Here is a 25,455-nt window from a genome sequence, read left to right as displayed (position 1 = left end):
CATTGAGGACAACTCTGTTCAGCAAAAGCTCATACATCACAATATGAAGTATACCCAAACTCATTTTTGAGTTAGCTAGCTTATACTATACAAATTCTTTAATCCTTTGATCAAGATAGAAGTCTTGTCAATTAGAGTATGTGAAGAAGCAGCTCTGGTTTTTCTTATAGGAAATAAAAGTTCCCCTTGAATTGAAATGTTCCTAGACAGAACATTCTGGAAGTATCATCCCTGGTCACCCAGATTTTCACGTATTAAAATGGTCCTTGATATCCTGAGTATGTGGTTGCTGAACAGAGACCCTAAGGAAGATAATGAATTATAATATTTCCAATAACATTTAAAACCGCAACCGAGATAGAAGTCACTTCACATATTAAATAGACAAAAGATATCTGCTGGATATTTTGTGGCCCAATAAGAGAAGAGAAAAATCACGATGATTCATGCCTATTTACGTGTAGTATTAAACAGTAAGAAAATCATTTCCTAAATCTCCTTATATATTAAAACTTTTAGAGTTTTCATTTATGTACTCTGACAAGTGCTAAATAATCAAATAACTTTGTGTTATGTTCATCCCTGTACATTAGTTAGATAACGGTTCTAAAGTCAGCCAGGCCTGATCATGCTTCCATTCACCTGATGATGGAAATGAAAACAGCGTAGACTTGAGTCAGAGGATCAAACCTGGGTTTGCCTCTCTGTTCTTAACAAATGATTCAACCTCAGCAAGCTTCAGTTGCATTATCTCTAAAATAAGGATAAACACAGTCACTTCATGATATTATGAGATCATGTATGCAAAGTGCATGTAGAAAATCACTCAAGATAATAAGCTTTAGAACAATAAAAATTTCGTAGTTCTTACCCACTTCTGAAAATCTTCCTGAAAGTCTCTTTCTAAAAATACAAAAACTCTTTTTCTTAAACAAAATGTTTTTACAGATGTAAGGCATGAGACCTATGAAGGCAAATATCCTTAGGAAATTCCCAATTCTTTTGGCTACAGTTATAAAATATATGATACAAACTGGGCACAAAAAAATTCCTTTAGAAATGTCGCAGTCCATGATGCGCCAAGTTTTATTCCACAACTCATTTGGATAAACACTAAATTGGAATGATTGTCACCAAAAGAGAGAGAGGGAGAGAGAGAGCGGCTGAGGAAGAGGGAGAGAGAGGCTGAGAGACACTACTATGCTGGCCTCTCCAAGTCCTATTTGAGTTCCCTGTAGTACGTGGCTTGGAAGAGGAATGGGGAAATCCAAACAGTCAGCTAATAATCCTGGTGGATGTTGAAAAGGCCACGCACTTGTCACAACTGATAACTTACTCCCCTGACAATAGATAGACTGAGGATATCACAGGATTGTTTTTCATTGCTGAAAGACAAACAACTATTGGCAAATCCTAATTTATCAATAGGTAATAGCCCTGAATTTGTTATCCAGGGTATAGGTGATGGTGTGGTGCCAGAATGAAGACATTCCCCTGTACAGGCTTCTGTGTAAGGGCAAAGCTTATGCACTGTATGAAATAGACAAGAGGAACTAATTTTTTGCTTCTTTTTCTTCACACCGTTTTCTTAGTCCCTAGTACTCCTTTTCTCCTGTTTCCAGTCGCTCAGGTTGCCCAAACTTCTTTAGCGAGACCCCATCTGGTCCCCAAATTCCTGTAAATGCAAAATGTACTCCTCCTCACAAAAATTCCTGACAGAATATTCATCTTACAACAATCAGGGTAAAACCATTTATACTAACATGTGATGGATAGTCCCATAATCAGGAGTTATTTGCATTTTTTAAAAAGGATGACTATTGCCGAAATTAATGTCTAATTAGTAGAATACAAGATAGTGTTACAAGGTATAGTAAATATAAGGCTTTTCTTTTTTAATTGAGGGAAGGAGAAAAGGATGATTGGGCTTTAAGCAGGTGAGCCCTCAGGCTCTGCTCCTCTAAACTGACCTGTTTTGTTCATTTTCAGATTCCTTCCTTCCTCAAATTCTGCTACCATAGCTCCTCCACCAACTCCACACTTTTTTGTTTGTTTGTTTGGTTTACCCAGAATGGTCCTCATAACAACAGAGACAAAGTTGGTGTGGGAGAGGGCATAACTGGGGCTTATGGGTACTATTAGCTAGAAGTGAGCACATTTTTCATCTGAATATTGATTTTTTTTTTAATCTACATTGCTACGATTGCATAAAAGCCCGACCCGGAGTTATGAACATGCCACTTATTATTCCCGTCTATGGAAACAAAGCTAGATATGGATAGAACTTGAAATATGTCAGGGTACAAGTCAAAAAAAAAAAAAAGATGGTTGTCCACACTTTTATCAATATGTGACTCCCATTTCCGTGGAACTTGAAAGGGTTCATAGGAGTCCACAAACTGCCATGTAGACAACTGGCAAGAGTTGTCAATACAACCCCAGTACAGGAAGAAGCTTGGAAGAGGTTAAATGTCACACCCACAGGGAAATGGTGCTGAGACTAGAATCAAAGTTCTGACTCCCACAGTGTCCTTCACTGCAGCCTTTCCTGGGCTTTTAGAATATCTCAGTTTTTAGTCTACCCATTGCTTGTACCTGTAACAAGCACAGGTGTGCACAAAAGCACATTTTAAATTGCCAGCATTTGGATTTGTTTTTGTTTATTTGACTCTCCTACATGGGTTCTTAGATTGTTTCTCATTTCGAATCTGGTAATAAGAAAAACTTCATCTTCTCTGGGTAAGCCAATTTTGAAATTTGGCTGATTCTTGATACCAACAATACAGCAGAGATAAACTTAGAATTTCAAATCCACACTGTCAGTCACTATGTGATGACTGTGTAAATAACCCAGCTTTCCACAAATACAGTTGCCTATCGACAGAACTCTCGAGAATAATAACACTAACCTGATAACGTTCTTGTTATGATTTCACAGTAATGTTATCTCTCGTGGATTTTTACAACAGCCTCATATCTGGTCTCTGACTTCCACCGTTTGCCAACGTTTCATGTATTATCAACAGAGCAGCTAGAGTGGCCCTGTTAAAACATAAGTTCTGTCACTCTTCTGCATAACATCCCCTCCCCAATGCTTTCTCATTCCTTTTGGAGTAGAAGCCAGTTATTCATTGGCTTACATTATCTGCCACCTCCTCAGTGCCTTCCTGGCCTCATCTGCCACCACTCTTGTCCTGGATCATTTTGCTCCAGCAACTCTGGACCCCTCACTATTCCTCAAACATACCAGAAACACTCCTGCCTCAGGGCCTTTACACTTGCTGTTTCCTTGCTTGGAAATTCTTGCCTTAAGTATCAAAGTGAATTGCTCCCTCACCTCCCTTTAGGTCTTTATTCAAAAGTTATCTTGTCAGAGAGTTTCTCCCTGGCTCCTCTATATAGAATTCCAAGCCCACTCTCCTCCTAATACTTCCTCTTGGTGCTTTATTTTTCTCCTTAGCATCAACTAACATGTCCTACATTTACTTATTTGTGTTTTATTGTCTGTCTCTCCCACTAGAATATAAACTCAATGTGAACATTTTGTTCACTCATTAACTATGTGACTTTGTAGGACAAAAAACTTCTCTGAACTAGAGTTTATTCATCTATCCGCAGGATAGTCTTACAGCAATGCCTGGCACACAGTAGGCACTTAATACATGGTTATTGAACTAATGACTGAATCTAAAAGAGCTTTCAAAATTATGACCATTGAAGCATGGCAAAGGGTGAGAAGAGCAAAAGGAAAAGGAAGATGTTGGGAAAGGAGAGAAAAGAATCATGTGAGAGATACTCAGATTATAGTGATACGGAAAAAGAGAACCAAGCAGCAAAAGAAACAGAGGGGGAATTGTTGTATCATACTGAAAAGCCCAGAAAAGAAACAAACGGAAGCACAAGAAAGAAGGCTGTTCTTCACTGTTCATTCAATATTCACAAGATTCAGCTACAGTTTTGTCATGAGCAGGGGCAGGCCTATCCTCAGAACTGTCGGAATCCTCTTCTCTTCTACAAACCACCAGTTCAGCTGTTCCCTCAAGGTAGTCATGGACTTGTGAGAGGCCTAAAGGGCATGCATACACGTACAGTGATTGACTCTAGGATGCCATTATTCATCAGGCCCATCTATTCTTCATCAACATCTATTTTCTTGGGAACCTGATTTAAACATATATGTAATGTCAAGAACTAAGAGAACCACTCTGGGGCATGGTCATAAACTGGAATGTTATACTCCTCAATGCACCCATACTCATATGCAAACATGCCTTGTTACTATTCATAGATTCCCAATCTACCTGCAATGCAAGGAAGGACCAGGGAATTCTACACTTTTTCCATCCAGATTCCAATGAGTGAAATCCTGTGGAGCAAGAGGGAATTTCCAGCATCCATGTATGCGATGCTCTCTAGGGTCTTAGACGGAAATTTTTCCCTGTTGGCTCAGTCCCTTATAATTTTTACTTTTTCCTCCTGGGAGCCATTTTTTCCCCTGGTACCCCAGCCTTGAAAGAACTATTCCGAGTGTCAGGTAAGTTTTGTTCTGAGATGCCTTTAAAAGTCTGTGCTGAAGAAAACAACATTCACTTTGCAACCTTCTTGGAAATTTTATTTAGCTAGAGCCTCTTCATCCCAGGGATTTAAAAAACATAATGGAAACTTTAGCTCATGAATCAAAACTCTCCAGAGCTAAAAGCTAACTGTATTTGCATAACAATTTAACAGATCCAAACAACAGGGCAAGGTCAGGTGAAATAAATTGCCAAGGTCATGATTCTCTTGAAGTGGGATTGAAATTCAAAATTGCTGAGTCCCAGTGCTTGCTCGGCCATATGGATAACTCTCCTACTCATCTAAATGCTACTGTGGCATAAAATAAATTTACTGTATGTGTGGAAACCACCGACCTGCCCTTAACCCCTTCCTTTCCTTCTAATACAAGATCATTCAGATCAGGGAGGGAAAAAATCATATCATAACCCACAGACCTCACTATAGTTCCACAAAATTAAAGAACTTACTAGAAACAGTGATATGGAGGACTCTTGGTTTAAACTAGGAAACGCTGTTGACTGTGCTTGAAACTCAAAAGTATTTTGAATCTCTTTAATGTCTTGATCAAATGATTGCTTCGAATTCACTGTTCTAATTCTGAGAACCTAAAAACATAAGGATCCTTAAAATCCGCAAAGGCCCACATGCCAGAGAGAAGGAAGCTGAGGAGATTAAATGTGTAAACACATCTTGCTTTAATACCCTTAGTTTGAAATACCTTTAAAGCGACACATCGAAGGGAAGCTCGTTAAAGTCACAGACTCTTTGAACTTATCCCAGTGAACCACTGGATTTCAGATTCCTCAGTCGCAACTCCGAATTCAGAATTCTCCGCTGCTCCGAATCCTCTCCCTAGGAGGTCGCAGGGAATATAGCAAACTAGGACTCGTGGACTTTGAGGGGTGAGGACTTTCCAGGGGCGCGGGAAGCGCGGCCCGCGAATCTCACCACCAGTGGGCGTTTAGCGCAGCCAAGCGACAGGCTGGTGCCAGGGCTCAGCAACAGGGAGGCGCGGCTGAGGCGGGGAGAACTTTGCGCTCCGAGCACAACCACCCTTTGCTGGCCAGTCGCGTCGCTCCTCGGAGGAAGCAAACGGCTGCGGCGACTGGGCAGAAAAAGGACGAAAGGAAGAGGGAAGTAGCAAGGGAAGAAGAAAAATGAAGCCAGCGCTGGGGGAGCCCGCGAGGGGATGGCCGGCCCCGGAGCAAGACGGCTTTGGCCTCTTTTCCGCACCCCGGGCGTGAACGCCTTCTCCTGCGCGACCCCAAGGAAATAAGTGGGTCTTGCCTGGGTGGAAAAGGATGCGAAAAGACTCCAAGTGAGCGTGTTGCCTCGTCGGTCACCGTTGCCCGCTAGGAACTCCGGCTGCTTCTCAGCCTAGTCTCCTCGCGGGATCCGACGCAGTGCCCGAACTGCCCTGCAGATGGGGTGGGCAGGGAACGGGCGCCCCAGCAGCGGGTGAGCGGCGCCGGCCCGCCCGCCTGCCCGGCTCCGCGCAGGGACCGGGCGGGCAGAGGATGCGTGGCGCCGGGACCCGGGAGCGGGGTCTGAGACTGCCGAGGGCACGCTAGGCTCCCATTTGGATGGCCCAGAGACCGCTACAGCTCCTGGGACCGCTTCACCTCGTCTAGTGAGCTGTACGTCCGACCTGGGGGCGGAGACCTTAGGCGGCGGCTGCAGCGGGGCGAGCCAGGAGCTGGAGGGGGCGCGCTTTCTCCCTGCGGGTCTCAGTAATGAGGAGACTGAGTTTGTGGTGGCTGCTGAGCAGGGTCTGTCTGCTGCTGCCGCCGCCCTGCGCACTGGTGCTGGCCGGGGTGCCGGGCTCCTCCTCGCACCCGCAGCCCTGCCAGATCCTCAAGCGCATCGGGCACGCGGTGAGGGTGGGCGCGGTGCACTTGCAGCCCTGGACCACGGCCCCCCGCGCGTCCAGCCGCACTCCGGACGGCAGCCGGGCGGGCGCCCAGCGGGATGAGCCCGAGCCAGGGATTTGGCGGCCCCCGGTGCCCTCGCCCGGCGCTCGCTGGTTGGGGAGCGCCTTGCATGGCCGGGGGCCGCCCGGCGCCCGGAAGCCCGGGGAGGGCGCCGGGGCCGAGACCCTGTGGCCTCGGGACGCCCTCCTCTTCGCCGTGGACAACCTGAACCGCGTGGAAGGGCTGCTGCCCTACAACCTGTCTTTGGAAGTAGTGATGGCCATCGAGGCGGGCCTGGGCGATCTGCCGCTCTTGCCCTTCTCCTCCCCTAGCTCGCCGTGGAGGAGTGACCCTTTCTCCTTTCTGCAGAGCGTGTGCCACACCGTGGTGGTGCAAGGGGTATCAGCGCTGCTCGCCTTCCCCCAGAGCCAGGGCGAGATGATGGAGCTCGACTTGGTCAGCTCCGTCCTGCACATTCCAGTCATCAGCATCGTGCGCCACGAGTTTCCGCGGGAGAGTCAGGTGAGAGGAGGCTGGCGCGTGGCGTGGAGACGGGCGCTGCTGGGGGCTGGGACCGTCGCAGCGGGCGGGGGGAGGGAGGGAGATAAAGAGAACGGGGCTTTACAACTTTGATACTGTTTGAGGATCGGACCATATCTGTAGGCGGTAGGTAGAAGGGCCTCAGAAGTAAAATAAAACATTTTAAGCGTAGATGGAAATAAAATGAGAGGTAGAGGTAGCATATAGAAGGAAGTGGGGAGAATCAACGAAAACATCTTTATCTTTTGGCCAGCTGTTAGAAACCTGGTGGATGCCCGACGGAAGTAGGAGTTCAGGATGTTGGAATGCGATCGAGGTTTTAATGACTAGACGGGGGTTGGGGATGGAGGTTCCCTGCCTGCGAGAGTTTTTTCTCTCCCTTGAGGAACTCTGAGAGCATGTGGCGGAAAGAGCAGCATCTGTTCCCTGACTTCCTTAGGTGTGCCTAAGCTTTAGGCGACGGTGTCAGGACGGAAGCACATCCCTCCGAATTCCTTTGAGACAACAGGAAATCTGTAACTACGTAGTTCAGAAGCGATAGGTAAAGAAGAGTGGTTAATTAGTCTTGGGTATTGGAATGCATTAGAAATATTGTGTGATAGCGTGAAAATGGATGGGATGAATGATACGGGTTTGTTTCTTTGTCCTTCTTACTATGTGATGTAGGCTCAAATTGGCTGTGTACAGTTCAGCCCATTCCTGCTCCAATTATCTGGAAATAAAGGAAGAAGTATATAATGATTTAGTTTACAATGGGTTAAAAAATTAAATATATTTTCAATAAAAGAAGCTATTTGTGAACTTAACTGTTGACAATAATGATGAGATAAATATTTAGGGAGAGGGTGGAGTCCTTTAAGCAATGGGAATTTTCTGCATTTTGTGCATTATTTTTATCAAAATATCAAGCTTCATTAAGCTTTGCAGAAAGCATTTATGAAACAAATAGATAATTGGTATTGGCTTAGTGAGACACTAAGGAAAGTTCTGGGGCTTGACCAACATTGTCAGTGTACTAGTAAAAGAGTCCAGACACTGGAGAATTTCTAACTCTGTATCATTTTCACTCTGTCCCTTTAGTTGGAAAAAAAAACACATATATATAGATAGATAGATAGATACACATACATATACATATATATGTGTATATATATAGATATATATATATGAAAATGAGTAAGAACAAACATCAAAAGTTTGATAGAATCTATGCATAAAATATCAAGACAGTACTAAAGATTTATTTTATAGAAAAATGAATCTTACATTTTTAATCTTAGGAAGGGCAGGCACAAGCTACTTTCAGAAAGTTGCCCAGAAGATTCCTATTTAATGCTGAACTATAGAGATTTGATCTGTAGAGTGCAGGCTAATTAACTTTTAACTAAAACATTTCCGTCACCTGAATCTGAATGACTGCAGGAAGCAGATGGGAAGGCATGGGAAACACAGGTGCACAATGCTGCCAATAGCCAAAGTGTTATAAACGTGAAATTGCATCCATAGGGTGCATCATTATTAACATATATATGCAGAATCAGATCTAATGAAATGCAAGAGTCAGCATCACTTGCTTGTCATCATTGCTTCTTTATTATCTAATACTTCATAAGTTGCCAATACTGTTCACAGTCTCCAGACTCCTCCATTTGTTTGGCAAGAATCTTGTTTGGCAAGATTGTTTGGCAAGAATCTTAAATAGCAAGAATTTCCTCTAAAATTAGTATTCCTTAGTTAGAAGGGACATTGTCTGTGTTGCGTGATGGATGTGTGCAGTATATAGCACATTATAACAAGGGGACCAGAGAAACCCTGAAGCAGCATTTAGCATCAGTAGACTTTAAAGCTTTAGGCCCACTAGGTAAACAAAGTCCTCCAGGGACAACATTTACAAGCAGACAATAAAACGAATACTCTGCTAAGCACATTTACTTCTGTATTTCAATTCAGAAATTTATTTTAAATCACTGTTGTCACTTACTTTCATGACACACATCTAGGAAGGGAGAGATTATGTTAACTCAGATCTAGTTTGCCCAACGGAGAACATTTTCTTTCATTTATCTTTGTATTTTAAATTCAAACATATCTAACTTGTTTTACTTTTAATATATCATTTAAATGTCATCTTATAATGTTCTATAGTAAGAATGTCCAGCTCAATGCCAACTCTCTGTAATATGTAGTTTTAGGTTATGACCATAATGTGCTGTCAGCAAAAATAATAACTGATCTTTCCTTTGCTTCTCCTGAAAAATGGACCTTTCTCTAATACATTGATAGATTTTTAAAATACTGTCTAAATATAGAAGAACGTCAGAGTCATTTTACACATTAAGTAAGATTGACTTAATGTAGCCACTGTCTTCATTAGAGTCTATTGCCCGGTGACCCAACTTGTTGATTGTGTCAGTGCCTGAATAAGAATTCTGGAAGAAAGTGGACTTGTCCCCACAACCGAGGAAAATAAAATTGTGTCTCTTATCCAGACAAATCAAAATTGCTTTTAGAGCAGGAGCAGCAACAGTGTTTTCTCTCTCATTTGAGCTTCTGATTTCTTTCATATGAAGTCTTTAATTACTGAATAATGGTTTCGATGGTGTTCTGCCACAACTTCTGCAGGGAAGGCGATACCACTAAAATGATCAACCCTCTGAGAAAAGCATAACAGTTTTATTTCAATATATTGCTTATTCAAAACGTTCACATAAACACAATTAACTTCCTTCAAGCAGGGAAATCCATTTAAAGAAGGATAGTTAACTACCCACTGTTGGAAACCGTATGTGTATTATCACAACATAATAAAAGCTTAATGAAACATTACGCATAGAATAGGGTCAAAGCATGTTTCCATCCAAAAAATTCTGACTTTACTACCACATTCAAACCTCCAGTTGAAGCTAACTCATTTTATTAAGATGATCCCTTCTTAGCTCTAAATTCTATTCCTATGACCTTCAAATAAGGATGGTGCATGTGGAACCAGTTACATTTACATATAAGTCACATTAAGTTCCTACAGTTCTTTCTCTTCCTTTCCCATAGTACTTTTTCTTCTAGGAGTTTTGATTAGTTTCTCCAAAATTCTTAAAATTCACCTGCTGAGGTAGTGATAGATACACGTTTCTTTCTAAAATGTTTATCTCTTGTTAATTCCATATGGCAAAGTTAATGGCGTAATGTCATTGGCTTAGATCCAAACTCATGCAATTAAAAAGTAACTACACCATTTTCAACTCTTGTTGAACGTACCAACCACAATTTGCCAGTCTCATGAGCCATATATACTAACTAATTATTAGGTTGGTGCAAAAGTAATTGCGGTTTTTGCAATTATTTTTAACCTTTTAAACCGCAATTACTTTTGCACCAATCTAATATACGTTTATTCCCACAGGAATATAAATGTTTTAGATAGTCCATTTTCTTTGACAATACAAGGCTAAGTATTAAAGCCTCTTTATTAGAATTTGACTAGCACAGCACCACTTTTGTATGGTACAAGGGTCAGAACAGTGATACCACTAATAACTTAGGCACTTCACGAGGGGACAGATGAGGGACTTTTGTTTTCAAAACATCTGCTCTCAACTATGTTGGTTTTCTTTGACTTAGTCTATGCTAAGCACTGCTCTCTCTCCTCTTGAGGAAATGTATTCTTCTGCAATTCATGATGAATGGCTGATAGTAACACGTAATTGATGCTGACTTAAAGATAAACGATTTCTAATTAAGTGTCAAGTGATGCAAAACTTTTCTTAGCAGTGATCTTTTACAGTTTCTCTTGAAGAACCAAAACTAATTTGAAATTAATTTGAAAGTTTTTATTTTTCCTTTGGGAATTTTTCTTTACAATATTAATTTATTTTTCTATATAACTAGCAAAGGGGAGACTAGCAGACACTGTTCATTGGGCAATTAGTCTGTCTCACCAACTTTTCTTTGTTCCTGCCAATGTAGTTATAGAGAGAGAGTATTTGGTTTTGATCTTCTTTGACTATTACGTCTTGAAATTAACTTAGTATTGAATCAGCTGAATTAAATATCTCAATCATTTGAAGGCCAATTTCAATATCTAATTCCTTAATGTTTTATCTTCTGCTGTTGCCGAAGGCACCTGGATTTTATGTCATTAGATTTTATTTCATGAATACCTCCAGTTAAAATGCAATCACGTTGGTTAAAAGAGCTCAATATAGTGGAAGGTATATTAAATAGTAGAGAAACTCTCAGCCAACCTCTGCCTCTTAGTGGCCATGTAATCTTGGGCAAGCTTCTTTATCTCTGAGCATGTGTGCTTATCAGTCAAAAGAAGGTATCTAACCAATCCAACAGAGTTGTTTTGTGAATCAAATGAGAAAAATGAAGTACTTTGGAAATATCAATAGTGTCAGCCAAATACCTAGTAGAGAGGTGTTTATGATCTGATATGAATCATCCAAGTCTTAGTTCTCCACTAATTCTCCATCAGCAATTACTAATCAAAATGGGATGTGATTCACAGTGTAACATGTCTCATTTTTCACCTTACTCTCTACCCAGTCCCTCATTTTCTTTCTCTTAAAAAAAAAAAAAGTAAGTGGATTTACCACCACCACCCTTCCCCTTCCCCCACTCCCCAAAAAGGGGGGGGGAAGTGAACTAAGTTCCTAAGTAAATTGCATACTTGCCTAGGAATAGAAGACATGCCAATATACCAATACACCAATGGCAACTTTTTACCTATGGTACGTCTAACAGAGTTTCTAGAGCCGTAGGTATTCTCATAAAAGCTTCAATAAGATGCCCGAAGTTTTTCAGAAACATTGGTCTCTCACATCGCTCATAAGTTGTTCCTATAGACAAACTTACAGTAGATCATTCATGAGATCATGGCCACACAGTCTGACGTCTCCACCCCCACTCCACCTGCTATACCACTAAGCACACTTGCGGCTCCTCCGACATTACTTTCACAGCATGTCTTTTTCGATGAAGAAAGCAGTGTGTTGGTTCATACTGGCATAAGCTCCTTATCTCATGGATAGATAACAGTTTGCAAAGCAGCTACTTTGAGTACCATTGCCCTAGACAATTATATGGGACTCTAATAACGAGGTATTGTTCATTTTAGTGGCACAACTAAATGTAGACAAGAGAATCTCATTGCCCTTTCTCTTGCCTACTCTAGCTACTCCCACTCACATATGCAGAAGAGTAGAGGAAACTGTACAGCACCAGAAATGTGATGTGAAATCCATAAAACTAGGCAAGAAGGAAGCAAGACCATCTCAGCATCTGCCACATTGATATTTGAGTGAATACGTACGTGAACAACAAATTAATGGAACTCTTTAAGCCACTCATTTGTCTTTCTCAGATCCTTCCTTTATGAGATGGTGGGAAGAAAGAGCAACAGCGAAAAAGTGAGCAAGGAGTAAGCCAGCTGTCTGCCATCTCCCACCTCCTCCCCAAACCTAACACATCAGCCAGATTCTCAGATCTCCTGAATGTGTAAGGTTCAGCCACTTTCAGGGGACAGTGTGTTTGATTTCCTGCATTGAGGGAGTAGGTTGATCATACTGACCTGGGTTAGTACTGTGTCAGCTGGAGTAAACTCTGACCCTGAAAGCTAGTATCTGGTTGGCTAGATGGTCTGCTTACAGAGATGAGCCTTCAAGGGTTCAAGTGGTAAAGAATTAAGCAGGATGACTTCTTTTTGAGTCAGTCTGATATATCCCTCGTTATTATTCATTTGAGACATAGATTTAGGAGAAAAAATCCAATCATATACACACATGCGCGCACACGCGCGCACGCACACGCGATAGAGGGTGCCAAAAAAATGTATACACATTTTAAGAAAGGAAAAAACTGTATTAATTGTAGTACTCAACACATACCGATAACAAAAGATGAACACAAGTCACATTTGTCCTCTGCAATTACAAGAGGTGCTCAAAGTGGTTACCATCAGCGTCCAGACACTTCTGATTATGGCGAACTACTGCTTGAGAATAGATAATATCTCTTAAAACGTGTACACATTTTTTGGTACCCCCTTATTTGTGTGTGAGTGTGTGTGTGTGTGTGTGTGTGTGTGTGTGTGTGTGTGTGTAGCGTTTATGCTTTTTAAGGCTTCTTCACAAACATGGCCCTGTAATCCTTCTAACAGTCCTGTGAGGCAGGTAACAATGAGTAGACAACATATAGTGTACTAGAAAGAGCTGTGCATTGTAGGAAGTGAGAAGTCAACAAGAAAAAAAAGACTAATAGCTCCTTCTGAATTTACTGTATTTGTCAGCCTATAATCCAATTACAGAGTGGCTCCATCATTGCTTTTGAATTATCCCAGAAAAAGGGGTAGAAGAGAGAGATATCTACTTCTAGGTTTGATTGTTAAAAGCATATTTCCCACTAAATATCCAAAAATGGAAATTAAATGAATCAGTGAATCATGATATATATTTATAAAAATGATGCAGGAAGAGTCTGAAGAGAAGTCACTGTGAGGATGTAATAATGGAATTGGAGATTGGAGTGATGCACATGGAAGATGGAAGAAGGGGCTATAAGCTAAGGAATACAGGCAGCTATTACTAGAAGCTGAAACAAAAAATCCAGGAAGTGGGTTATTTCCTCAGAGGCTCCATAAGGAATGCAGCCCTGGCCATACCTTGACTTTAATCCAGTGAAACTGATTTCAGACTTATGACCTCCAGTCATAAGTAATGAGAAAATAAATTGTGCTGTTTTGGATCACTAAGTTTGTAGTAATTTATTATAGCTGCAATAAAGACTTAAACACACTTTGTGACACAGACTTATGGAGGCGATAAAAAGGAGATAGAGGGTGACATGGCCTAGCTTCTTCTACGGAAGTAGATTCTGGTTCACCTTACACGTTTTGCAGCTGGATAAAATAAAATATCCAAGAGAAGCAGAGCTTGAGTCTTTCAAGATGCAGTGTCCCTACCCACATGTAACCATGACCCAATTGATGTTTTAGGCTTCTTAGAGGAGATTGGGTTGTTAGAAAGGTCAGAGTCTAACTTGACATGGATCAAAAGTTCAGAAGTTTCCCATTTTTCATACAGGCTTTATCTGTACTAATGTAAGTGACTTGTGGCATACGTTTGCTCACAGTTTAAGGGACAATAGCCCTATTATATACTAAGGCTTATAGAAAAATAATACCTGTAAAGCAAACTCTGCCTTTTAATGAATGCTGACTGTCTTAAAACCATTTGATGCATACAACTTTGAGGAACTCGTTAAATGCATATTGCGTTTATGATTATAAAAGTAATGCATCTGCCCTACTACTCCATGAGTGTCCACAAGTCACCTTGAGTAATGTTTTGATGCATTTAATCTCTCAAGGCTATAACAGTTTAAAATTTTTAGAAGCAGTTGGGGACAATTAAAGAAAGCTTTATGTTAACACTAACTGGACATTGGCGTCAAATATAGAAGAAAGGAAAACCTTTTCTGAAACTTTTTCAGAAAATTCAGAGTTGACATGGCTTTTTGAAGCTTGGGCACTCTGAGTTGATGGTATTTCTATATTAAATGGTGGGATTTTCCTTTGTTTTTGTAGTCTGTCTTTATATTGTCATCAGTGTAAAGTGGCTGAGTCTGCACAGTTGCAAACAGTAGCTCTGTCTGGATCTCTCACTAGCATTCTTAGAAATGACTTAGAAATAGGTTGCCAGTATGCATCTCTCAATTAGGCATGGTTATTAGCTGAACTTTTAATATCAAGCACTTGGATGGCTGTACAACCTGCATGCAATCTATTCATGTTTTATAATGAAAAAAACCTCAACTCAAAGTCAAACAACACTTGAGTTTATATTCTCCGGGTTAAAAAAAAAAAAGAAATTTATTTTCATAAACAAAGTTAGATGATCAGCATGTCTTTATCTAATAGAATCACAATTTGGCTCAGTTATAGGATTCTATGTGTTCATTCCCAACCAGAGGTACTTAAATAGGGATTCCATTAAAGAAAGAATTTGCTTCTGTATATGGTGAATTTAATAGGTACAGATAGAGAGCTGTTATTATGTTGGTACCATTCGAGGAATTAATTTGAGTCACATCACACACATTGTGTTATACACATAAGGAAATGCTTCAGTGTATATCTGAAAATGAATGATAAATCCATACCTGAATTAATGCAGTGTGCCTTCACCTGGTCGCAGGCACAGAGAGCCATCTAGTGGCCTCTACAATATAACTTTAAGTTAAAGCGTCGCAGGAATCCAACCTCACAAAACAGGAACAGGGCTCCAAACAGTTTTAGTCTATTTCCTGGTCTTTTGACCGGAGGAAATTTACGTTAATCCATCAAAGAAAAGACCTTCTTCTCCCTTTTAAGAAGATCCAAGGATCTCTGCTGTTCTGTCACCATATCTATAATTGCAGTTCTAAACAATTAAGTATGATATCTCAAAGTGTGTGTCTAGAGGGGTTGGGAGAAAATTGTGAATGACTCTACTAACTTTAAAAATACAGAGTGGTTAATTATTTTAGTAGCTGTATTTACTGTCACTTTGGTTCATAATGCAGTGTGAAAAGATGCAGCCATTTTATTGTGTTAAGTATCTCATTTGTTTCTCTTTTCTGATTATAAAAAATATACATAAATTCTTTGTGGATAAGTCTGAAATTAATAAAATGACAAAGAATAAAATACAAATACCGATAAACCCTCAATCCAGAGATCTAGACATACGTGTGTGTTATAAACTTGGGACTGTGCTATTTTATGATTTTAACTTACCCATATATTATCAACATCTTCTCATGTTATTAATATTTTTCCATCATATTGAAGGGCAGATAGTCTGTCTTTGAATGGATTGTTTCATGATTTGTTTAACCCCTCTTATTTGAATCAGGTTTTTCCCGTGAAAAAAGAACCATATTTGAATCGGGTTTTTCCCACTGCTGCTAATGGGACTTGACCAGACTCATCCTCCTGAATATTCTTGACTTTTTTGGTGCCGTGGCGCACTCTCTGCTTGGGTTCTGTGATACCATTATGGTTTCCCTCTTTTCGTCTCTTTTGTTGTCTTTCACTGATTGTGCTTTTTGTCTTCCCCCCTTGTAGTAATAATCATGATACTGTGTTGTCTGACCAACAGGAGAGCTACTAGCTCTCTGTGAATACTTGAGTTAAAATAAAGTAAGACGATAGAAAATTTAAGCCAGTTTCTCAGGCACTCTACCCCATTTCAAGTGCTCAGTGGCCACAATTGGCTAGTGGCGACTGTATTTGACAGCACATTGTGTACATTTTCCATCTTCACAGAAAGTTCTGTTGGACAGTTCTATTGCTGTCTAAGGGCGTACAATTGCAAGGAACAGAAACTCACTCCATTGAGCTCAGAAACAAAGAATTTGCGCTGAAAAACTGCAGGAAAATGAAAAGGAGCAGAATTGCATGAGGTACAGCTGGGCTGTATCACTAGGGGGCAGGGGGCAGTGTCAAAGCAGCTACTCCTTCCTTCTTTCCTCTGGGATCCAGTAGCTTGTCTCTTGCCTTCTCACTTCATATCTGCTCCATCCTCCTCTCTGGATACATGCTTCTTCCTCTGCCCTGCCATAACTTTTGCCTGAATTTGGCTCTGATTTACCATGACAGGACTGAAATCTATATGACTTTATGACTCTAACCGAATCATCTATGTTCCGTATATCTCTTAGTTCACATTTTCCATACATCTGATTGGCTCAACCCACATAAATTGGTTCCCTCTCCACCCCCAAGTTATATGCTCTCCCTTAACTCAATTAGCAATTACCCGATTCCCGAGTTAAGGGCTCAGTATAAATCTTAGAGTAGAGCAGTAGATAAAATAGCAAAGCCCCTGCTCTCAAAGAACTTACATTCTGGTGAGGGAGACAAACAATAAGACGTGCAAACACATAAATATATAATATGATATTATTAAGTAGAGGCAAGTGCAATGGAGAAAAATAATGCAGGGTAAAGGATGAGAGAACGACTATGCTTAGTCAATAAGGCCTGTCTGAAGAGGTAACGTTTGAGCAGAGAATGAAATAAGGAGTAAGCCATGCAAATATCTGAGGGAAGGGCATCACAAGCAAAGAGAATGAAAGTGCCAAGGCTCTGAGGTAGGAATGAGCATAGCAAACAATATTTATTGATAAATGCGTAAATGGACTATCCTCAGTACTATTCACTACAAGATTTATTAATGGGCACAATGTCAAAGAAGGAGGTATAAACAGTGAGGCAATAACCAGACCCAGTACACTTACATATGGGTATTTCCCAAGGCTTAGATTCCTGATTTTCGTCTCTTTGCATGTGGCAACACCAGGAATTTCTAACTGGCATTTCCAGTTATATCTTTCATTCTCACCTTAAACTCAAAATCTTTAAAGGTATCCTAAGATGGTATTCCCTCTCTCCTATGACAAGATTTCTCATAGCATCTTTGACTTCTCCTTTTTCTTCTTACCAGGTTCTGTTGCCTTTCTCAGACTATTTCTCATATTTCCATCCTTCCTTCTTATTTTCACAAGACATTAGTTCTTCCCGTCAATACTCTTGAATAGCCTTTATATCTCTAGTATGTTTTTCTCCAAACCATTCTGCACACTGCTGCTAGATACATCTTCCTAAAGCAAAGCAACTTTCATTCATTTACTCATTCTTCCATTCATTCATTTAACAAACACTTATCAAATATAATGCACTGAGCTTCATGCCACCCTCCTACTCAAAAGGCATTTTACTTTACTATGACAGTGTTATCGTTCTTTTTTCCATACCTCAACACTCCTGAAGGGTGAAACACACACCTTAACATCAATGATTCACTACAAGAGTAATTTGCAAATGTGGAATAGGGCACACCACTCTTATGAGAATGTGTCAGATTGTCCGGGTTTTGTGAGTTTCGTTCAAAAAAGCATTCCATCCCCACCACAAGACTGTGACATGCATCCCCGGAAGCCTCTGAAACGCAGGCTAATAATCATCAGCAAACTTACAGAACCTGATTCTCAAGGCCTTCCACAAACGTGTAAATAACTTTCTTTTCTTTTCTTTTCTTTTCTTTTTAAATAAAAAGGATATTGTTTTACTTAGTTAATTTTGAATTAGTTATATGTACAAAATCTACAAAATTCAAAAGGTACAAAAATAGTATATAACTTCCTTCTCATGGTTTCTTAGAGAACCTGTCTTACCGCTGCCCCAGGTGCCACTGTGGAGACTTCTGTGCATCTCTCCAGAGATAGTGCCTGCATGATAAACATGTTCCCCTGTTATTCATACAGAAGGGAACATACTGGGCATACCATTCCACACCTTGCTCCTATTGTTATTAACACACACCGAACTCTGTTTGTGGAAATAACTTTCTAATTTGTGCCATTCTGAGGAGATACGGGTGCCCCCAAAATATTAATATCTCTAAGAATAGAAATATGTGTGTTTGATTTTTTTAATTAATAAGGAGGAATCATTATAGTAAGAACCATTTCTCTATTATAGCGAGGGTGCCAAAAAATGTATACACATTTTAAGAAAGGAAAACTGTAGTAAAATTGTAATACTCAATACATACCGATAACAAAAGATGAGTACAAGTCACGTTTGACTTCTGCAATCACAAGAGGTGCTCAAAGTGGTTACCATCAGCATCTAAACATTTCTGATTATGGCAAACTACTGCTTCAGCAATGTTAACCAAAGTGTCCACTTATATACATTTTTTTGATAACCCCACTATGTCTATAATACATAGAAAGACAGATATACACCCAAGTTGTAACGATTTGCAGATGAATTAAGCTCCAGTTCTGAATTGATTTTTTCCATTGAAACAGTGTTATCTGTGGCTGTTAAGACCTCAGGCCAGGCTAAAATGCCTGTCTGACCCATAATATAGCATAGCTCTGATTTTAATGGTTCTATAGACACTAAACACTGTCTGTAATTGGTTCTTTCTGTTTGAGGCCAGGGGGTTGTAGAGCGAGGGGGGAAACCAGAAGACTGGCTTCAAGTTATAGATCCAGACTCATCTGTATAGCCTTGGAAAACCTCTCTGAGCCTCAGTTTCCTCTATAGTAAGTTATAAATAGTAATTAAACAGGTATTTATTCAGTGCCTACTGTACTATTTTAAAGAATCGATATGGGTCTCAGTGACTTAATATCCATAAAAAACACTTCGTAAATTCAAATAAAAAAACAGCAGATGAGAAGACATTATCAAAATGTCTTTTTCTTCAGGAAATCACTCCTAGTTCCAGTTTTGGAAAACCAGGGACATCTTCCTTTGTACTAATTTGGCTGTAGGAACAGCCCGCCCTTGTTCTATCCCCTTGCAGTGAACCAGAGTGGTGGTACTATAGCTCCTAAGTGGTCAACATCAGCACAAAGGGAGGAAAGGAGAGCAGGGGCCAAAAGGGACACTTTTAAAGGTGTTTATTCTAAATGCCCCCATAGCTTGCTGCCTAGCCTGAGGAGAAGGGAGTTTGAGGAGCAGACAGGGTATGAGGACCACAGCCAGGACACAGATGAGAATGAGAGAGACACCTTGGGAACCAAATATTAAAGCTAAGATTGCCTGTTTATATTCATAAAAATAAATTAGTTAGGAGTTTTGAGATTGCATCCATTTCTTAATAATACTCTATAATGGGTTGGGATCCTGGAAAATAATTAAACCCCATTCTAACCTTAATTTCAAGACTGCCTTTAACAGTTGCTGGGCAGTGGCCATTTAAAGATTTTGCACCTCCATCAGGACTTAGCCAGGCCAGGAAAACACTTAGGATTCCCTTAGGCAAAGCAACACTAGGAAAGATCAGGAATGAATAAACAGGCTTAATTAACCATGGCCATACCATCTCTGCCTATAGTATTTCTTTTTTTAAAAAAAGATTTTTTAATTAAAATATAGCTAACATGTAATACAATATTAGTTTCAGGTCTACAGCATAGTTATTCAACATTTATATAACTAAAGAAGTGATTACCATGGTAAGTCCAGCAACCATCTGACACCGTACCATGGTATCACAATGTTATTGACTGTATTTCCTATTCTGTACATTACATCATATCTACAGCATTGTGCTTAGACATTTATATAATTTAAGAAGTAATCCCCCTAACTAGTACCCACCTGGTTCTATACATAGTTATTACCATATTATTGATTATATTTTCTTTACTTTACATCCCATTGACGATTTTGTAACTCCCAATTGTATTTCTTAATCCCTTCACCTTTTTCACCCACCTCCAACCCTTCTCTCATCTGGCAACTATCAAAATGTTCTCTGTATTTATGAATTTGTTTCTGTTTTGTTCTTTAGATTCCACTTATAAGTGAAATCACACGACATTTGTCTTTCACTGTCTGACTTACTACACTCAGCACAATACCCTTTAGGACCATCCATATTGTTGCAGATGGCAAAATTTCATTCTTTCTAATGGTTAATATTCCTTTGTATATATGTGCCACTTCTTTATCCATTCATCCATTCAGGGACACACAGGTTGCCTTCATATCTTGGCTATTGTAAATAATGCTGTAATGAATGTATGGATGAACACATCCCCTCAAAGTAGCATTTTGGGTTTCTTAAGATAAATACTCAGAAGTGGGATACTGGATCCTTCTTTGTCTCTTGTTTTAAAGTCTGTTTTTTTTCTGGTATACGTATTGCTACCACAGCTTTTTTGTTTGTTTCCATTTTCATGAAATAATTTTTTCTATCCCTTTACTTTCAGTGCATGTGTGTCTTTTGATCTGAAGTGAATTTCCGTAGGCAAAATATGTATGGGTCTTGTTTTCTTATCCATTCAGCCAGCCTATGTCTTTTGATTGGAGCACTTAATCCGTTTACCTTTAAAATACTTGTCAATAGATATGTAATTAATTCCATTTTATTGTTCATATTTTTTATCTTTGTTTTTTGGTCATATTTTTTATCTTTTTTTTTCATCTAAGGTTCCTCATAATAATGGTTTGGCGGTGATGAACTCCTTTAGCTTTTTCTTGTCTGGAAGCTCTTTATCTCTCCTTCGAATCTAAATGATGGTTTTGCTGGGTCGAATAATCTTGGTTATAGGTCCTTGCTTTTCATCACTTTGAATATTTCTGGTCAATCCCTTCTGTCCTGCAAAGTTTCTGTTGAGAATTCAGCTGACAGCCTTATGGAAGCTCCCTTGTAAACTAACTGCTTTTCTCTAGCTGCTTTTAAGATTCTTTCTTTGGCTTTAACCTTTGGCATTTTAATTATGATGTGTCTTGGTATGGGCCTCTTTGGGTTCATCTTGTTTGGGATGCCCTGTGCTTCCTGGGCTTGAATATCCATTTCCTTCTCCAGGTTAGGGAAGTTTTCAGTCATTATTTCTTCAAATAGGTTTTTAATTCCTTGCGCTCTCTCTTCTCCTTCTGGTACTCCTATGATGCAAATGTTGGTACACTTGATATTGTTCCAGAGGCCCCTTAAACTGTCCTCATGCTTTTGCATTCTTTTTGCTGTTTTGTTTTGGTGTTTTCTGCTACCCTATCTTCTAAATTGCCGATTAGATCCTCTACTTCATTTAGTCTACTGTTGATTCCCTATAATGTATTCTTCATTTTATTATTGTATTCTTTATTTCCAACTAGTTCTTTTTTATGTTTTCTATCTCCATTTTTATGTTTCCTATATCTTTGTTGAAGTTCTCCCTGAGATCACTGAGCATCCTTATAATCAGTGTTTTGAACTCTGTATCTGGTAGGTTGCTTGTCTCTATTTTGTTTAGTTCTTTTTCTGGAGCTTTGTTCATTTCTTTTATTTGGGACATGTTACTTTGTTTCCCTGTTTTGGCTGCCTCCCTGTGTTTGTTTCTATATATTAGGTAGGGCTGCTATGTCTCCCAGACTTAGTAGAGTGGCCTTATGTAGTAGGTGTCCTGTAGGGTCCAGTGGCACAGACTCCCTGGTCACTAGAGCTGGGTGCTCCAAGTGTGTCCCTTGTGTGGGCTGTGTGTGCCCTCATGTTATAGTTGAGCCTTGGTTGCTGTTTACCCATCAATGGCAGGGACTGACCCTCGGGCTCATTGGTTGTGATGACTGGCTGTGACTACAGTGAAGGAACTGTTGTGAAGAGGCTTACCCTAGGAAGCAGGATTCGCTTTAGCAGGGCTTTGGTGCCTGCCCAGTGTGCCCTTTGGGCATGTCGTCCTTGGAGGCAGCCGAGTGATGTTCCATCTGGTTCAAAGCTGGCCACTGGGCATGCCAGCCCCAGAGCCTCCTGGGAGGAGACCTGCTGCAGGCCAAGTTTAGCTGTAGCCTGTACCCTGCCTGGGGCCACCTGGCAAGAATCACAAAGCAATCTGCAGATGGCCACTGCCTGTGCTGTGCTTAGAGCTGCCTTGAGAGGCTTAGCTGGGAACCAAGGCCAGCTGCCGCTAGTACTGTGGTTAGGGCTGCTCAACCAGAGGTACTGGGACACACTGAATCCAGATGCTACTTGTTTGGGTTTTGTGAACCTTTGAGAGACTTTAGAAAAGTCTGCAGCAAGAGCCAAGGCAGGCAGTTTGTATGAAAAAGCCATTGGAAGCAGCTTGTGTCTTCCTGAAAGTTGGGTGGGGCGCAGTCTCAGGGAATCACTAGGGCGGGTCAGATGAACGGCAGTAGCCAGTTTGATGGAGACTCAGATATGGTGGCCACCTGGGTCTGCATGGAGGGAGGGGGAGGGCTCAACAAAGAAACAACAGCTTCCATCAGCTCCTCTGTCCGGGAGAAAGCCGCCCCTCCAGCTCTTACCCTGAAGCTAGACACCTCAGTTCCTCCCCGTATGTCCCTGGTGCCTTTCAAGCTGCTGCCTCAGTGCTGGAGCTCAGAGCCAGTGAGTCCATCAGCAAGTAAGTCCGTGCATGGGCCCTCCAAGAGGAGCACCTTGGAGTGTAGCTGCCCTCCATCCCACTTAGCCACAATCTCTGCTGGTTTTCATAACCAAGAATTATGGTGACTTCTTCCCCTGGCACTGGAACCCTGAGCTAAAGAGCCTGGTGCAGTTCTAGGACCCCTCGCTCCTCCGGTGGGTACTTCCACAGCCAAAATATCCCTCCCAAATTTTAATGGTCACATGCAGGTGTGGGACCAGCCCGTTCTGCATCTCTGCCCTTCCTACCAGTCTCAAGGTGGCTTCTTCTGTATGTCCTTAGTTATAAGGCTTTGGTTCAGCAAGACTTCAGGCAATTCTCAGTGATGGTTGTTCTGTAGTTTAGTTGTAATTTTGATGTGGTTGTGCGAGAAGGTAAGCACAGTGTTTACCTAATCCACCTCCTTGATTGGAAAGACTATAGTATTTCAATGACCTCCTAACTGACTTCTTTGCCTCCATTCTTGGCTCTCTGTTATTTCTCCAAGCAGCTGTCAGAAAAAACAAAACAAAACACTTCCCTAGCGTTCTTAAACCCTTTCACCACTAAGAACAGCATTATTTCCCCAACTTTAGGCATTTATGTACTGCCTTCACACTTTTTGCTGTATCTCTGCATCATCAATTGCCATTAATACTTGAAATTAACTTACTGTTTCACTTAAATAAATGTATTTAAATTTTTTCCCATTATGATATTAATGAAAACCCTTGCCATAAGTAGAAGTTAACTGTAAAAATAAGTACATACTAAAATCAAAACAAGTTTCATCTGGTGCCCTTGCCTGAGCCCTTTTTTTAAAAGGAAAAATTTCCAGATGTTATAGAAGTGTTAAGGACATACTAATACCAAAGGCTTTCTCCTTGATTTAACAGAAGGATTAAATGCTAATTGAAAAGGGATTAACTTTCTCACTTTGTGATTCAGTGTTATTTAATGTCAGGTCCCTGAACAATCTAAATTCTCTCATGAAACCACCTACACTCTGCCAGACTCTAACCCATAGGATGAATTCTGAGCAGCTTGGTGCAGCATTCAAGACCTTTCATTACCTGAGCCTTACTTAACTCTCCTCATTTCTTCTAGTCTAACCCCCACCCTTTGTCCTCTGTGCTTAGCAATGCCTAATGTACTGTGCTATACCAAGCCTTGGCACTTGCTGTTCTCACTGCTTGGAATGCCCTTTCCCCTTGTGTCTGCCTGAAACTCCTATTCAACCTTCAAACCTTTGCTCTAATATCACCTGTGCATGGTTCACTGCCCTCTCCCTACCATTTCTTACCCTCTCTCTTTCACTTCTTTGTGATGTTTCTACCTGTACATATATTCTCTGCATCTATAGCACAACAGTGTAATTATTTGTTAATGTGTGTCTCTCTCCTCCACTAAACTGAACTCTAGCTCCTCACACAATGTGTGGCTCATAATTGATACTTATTGACTATTGATTAAACTGAATTAATGGTCCATTTCCATCCCTTCCAGTATGACAGCACTAAGTAACATCTGTGGAGAGCCCACTCTCTGTCAAGGTGGGGTGATGTGAACTAAAAAAGTGTACTGCCTCATGAAAAAGGGTGCTCATTTGCTGTGGTGAATAGAGTTCATGACCACCCAGAATTTACTGTGGGTTATGTAAAACAAAGCTGGGAGAGCAAGGCATTGAGGAAATTGATTTTTGTAAGAAATAGAAAACATGTTTCTACTACCCTATTGGACTTTTCACGTGCCCTTTATTGTCCTGCAATTGGTTTTCGATTTCCTAGAGACCACAGGTGACAGAAAAGTGACGTTGTTCTCTTGTCTTTGAGCCACTGCTTTCCCGACTTCTCATCCCTTCCCTCTCTTCAGCCAATTTCACTATATTGTGAGGCCAAAGATTCTTGACATGTAAAATTAGAGAAAGTCAGAGTTGATGAAATGTTAAGTTCCTGGAAATAATCATCAGTGAAAAGGAGAAAAAGCCTGGAATTGTATTATCGTGTCATCACTTGTCAAGCAAAATATCAGGAAAACAGACAAGAATTCAGGTCTGGCTAAGATTAGCCAGTTCTATTCCTAGCTTCCCATTGTACTTGCTGCCTTTCCTTCATTAAGTACAATTCCTTAGGCGTTCAGCCCCCTGGAGTGGTGGCCATCTGTGTGTTAGCCACACAGATCCAAGTAACTTTTCAAAATCTAGATTCCCAGACTTATCACATCAGAACCCCCTGGGGCTGGAGCATAGAAATCTATCTAAAAAACAAACAACCTCAGGTGATTCTGTTTCCAGGTGATTCTGAGTGTATTTTGGGACCACATTATCGAAGGGTTCCCCTTAATGTGATTTTCAGACTGACCAGGAACCACCTGAAACAAAATCACATTAGGTAATTTTTAAAGTGTACATTCTGAGCCTCACAGAGTTCCACTAGATTATGTGCTATGACCTAATATCTGCATTAAAAGAAAACTCCCCTGGGGATTCATATATGCACCGTACAGTTTGAGAGTCAATGACGTAGGGCAGAGATCTCAAACTCAGATG

At 40.6% G+C, this 25,455-nt stretch overlaps 1 protein-coding gene across 1 annotated transcript in view; it reads left to right on the top strand.

Annotated features, from left to right (window-relative positions):
* Positions 1-5,641: 5,641 nt before the first annotated feature.
* Positions 5,642-25,455, top strand: part of GRIN3A (glutamate ionotropic receptor NMDA type subunit 3A) — a 144,756-nt gene continuing 124,942 nt past the window's right edge. Inside the window, exon 1 of the mRNA XM_033124088.1 lies at positions 5,642-6,989. Within this exon, the coding sequence (XP_032979979.1) occupies positions 6,291-6,989 (699 nt within the window). The 5' untranslated portion in view covers positions 5,642-6,290. The remainder of the gene's footprint in view (positions 6,990-25,455) is intronic.

The sequence above is a fragment of the Rhinolophus ferrumequinum genome, chromosome 12, assembly GCF_004115265.2.
Source record: "Rhinolophus ferrumequinum isolate MPI-CBG mRhiFer1 chromosome 12, mRhiFer1_v1.p, whole genome shotgun sequence".
Lineage (NCBI taxonomy): Eukaryota > Metazoa > Chordata > Mammalia > Chiroptera > Rhinolophidae > Rhinolophus > Rhinolophus ferrumequinum.
This window is presented reverse-complemented; position numbering and strand designations above follow the sequence as displayed.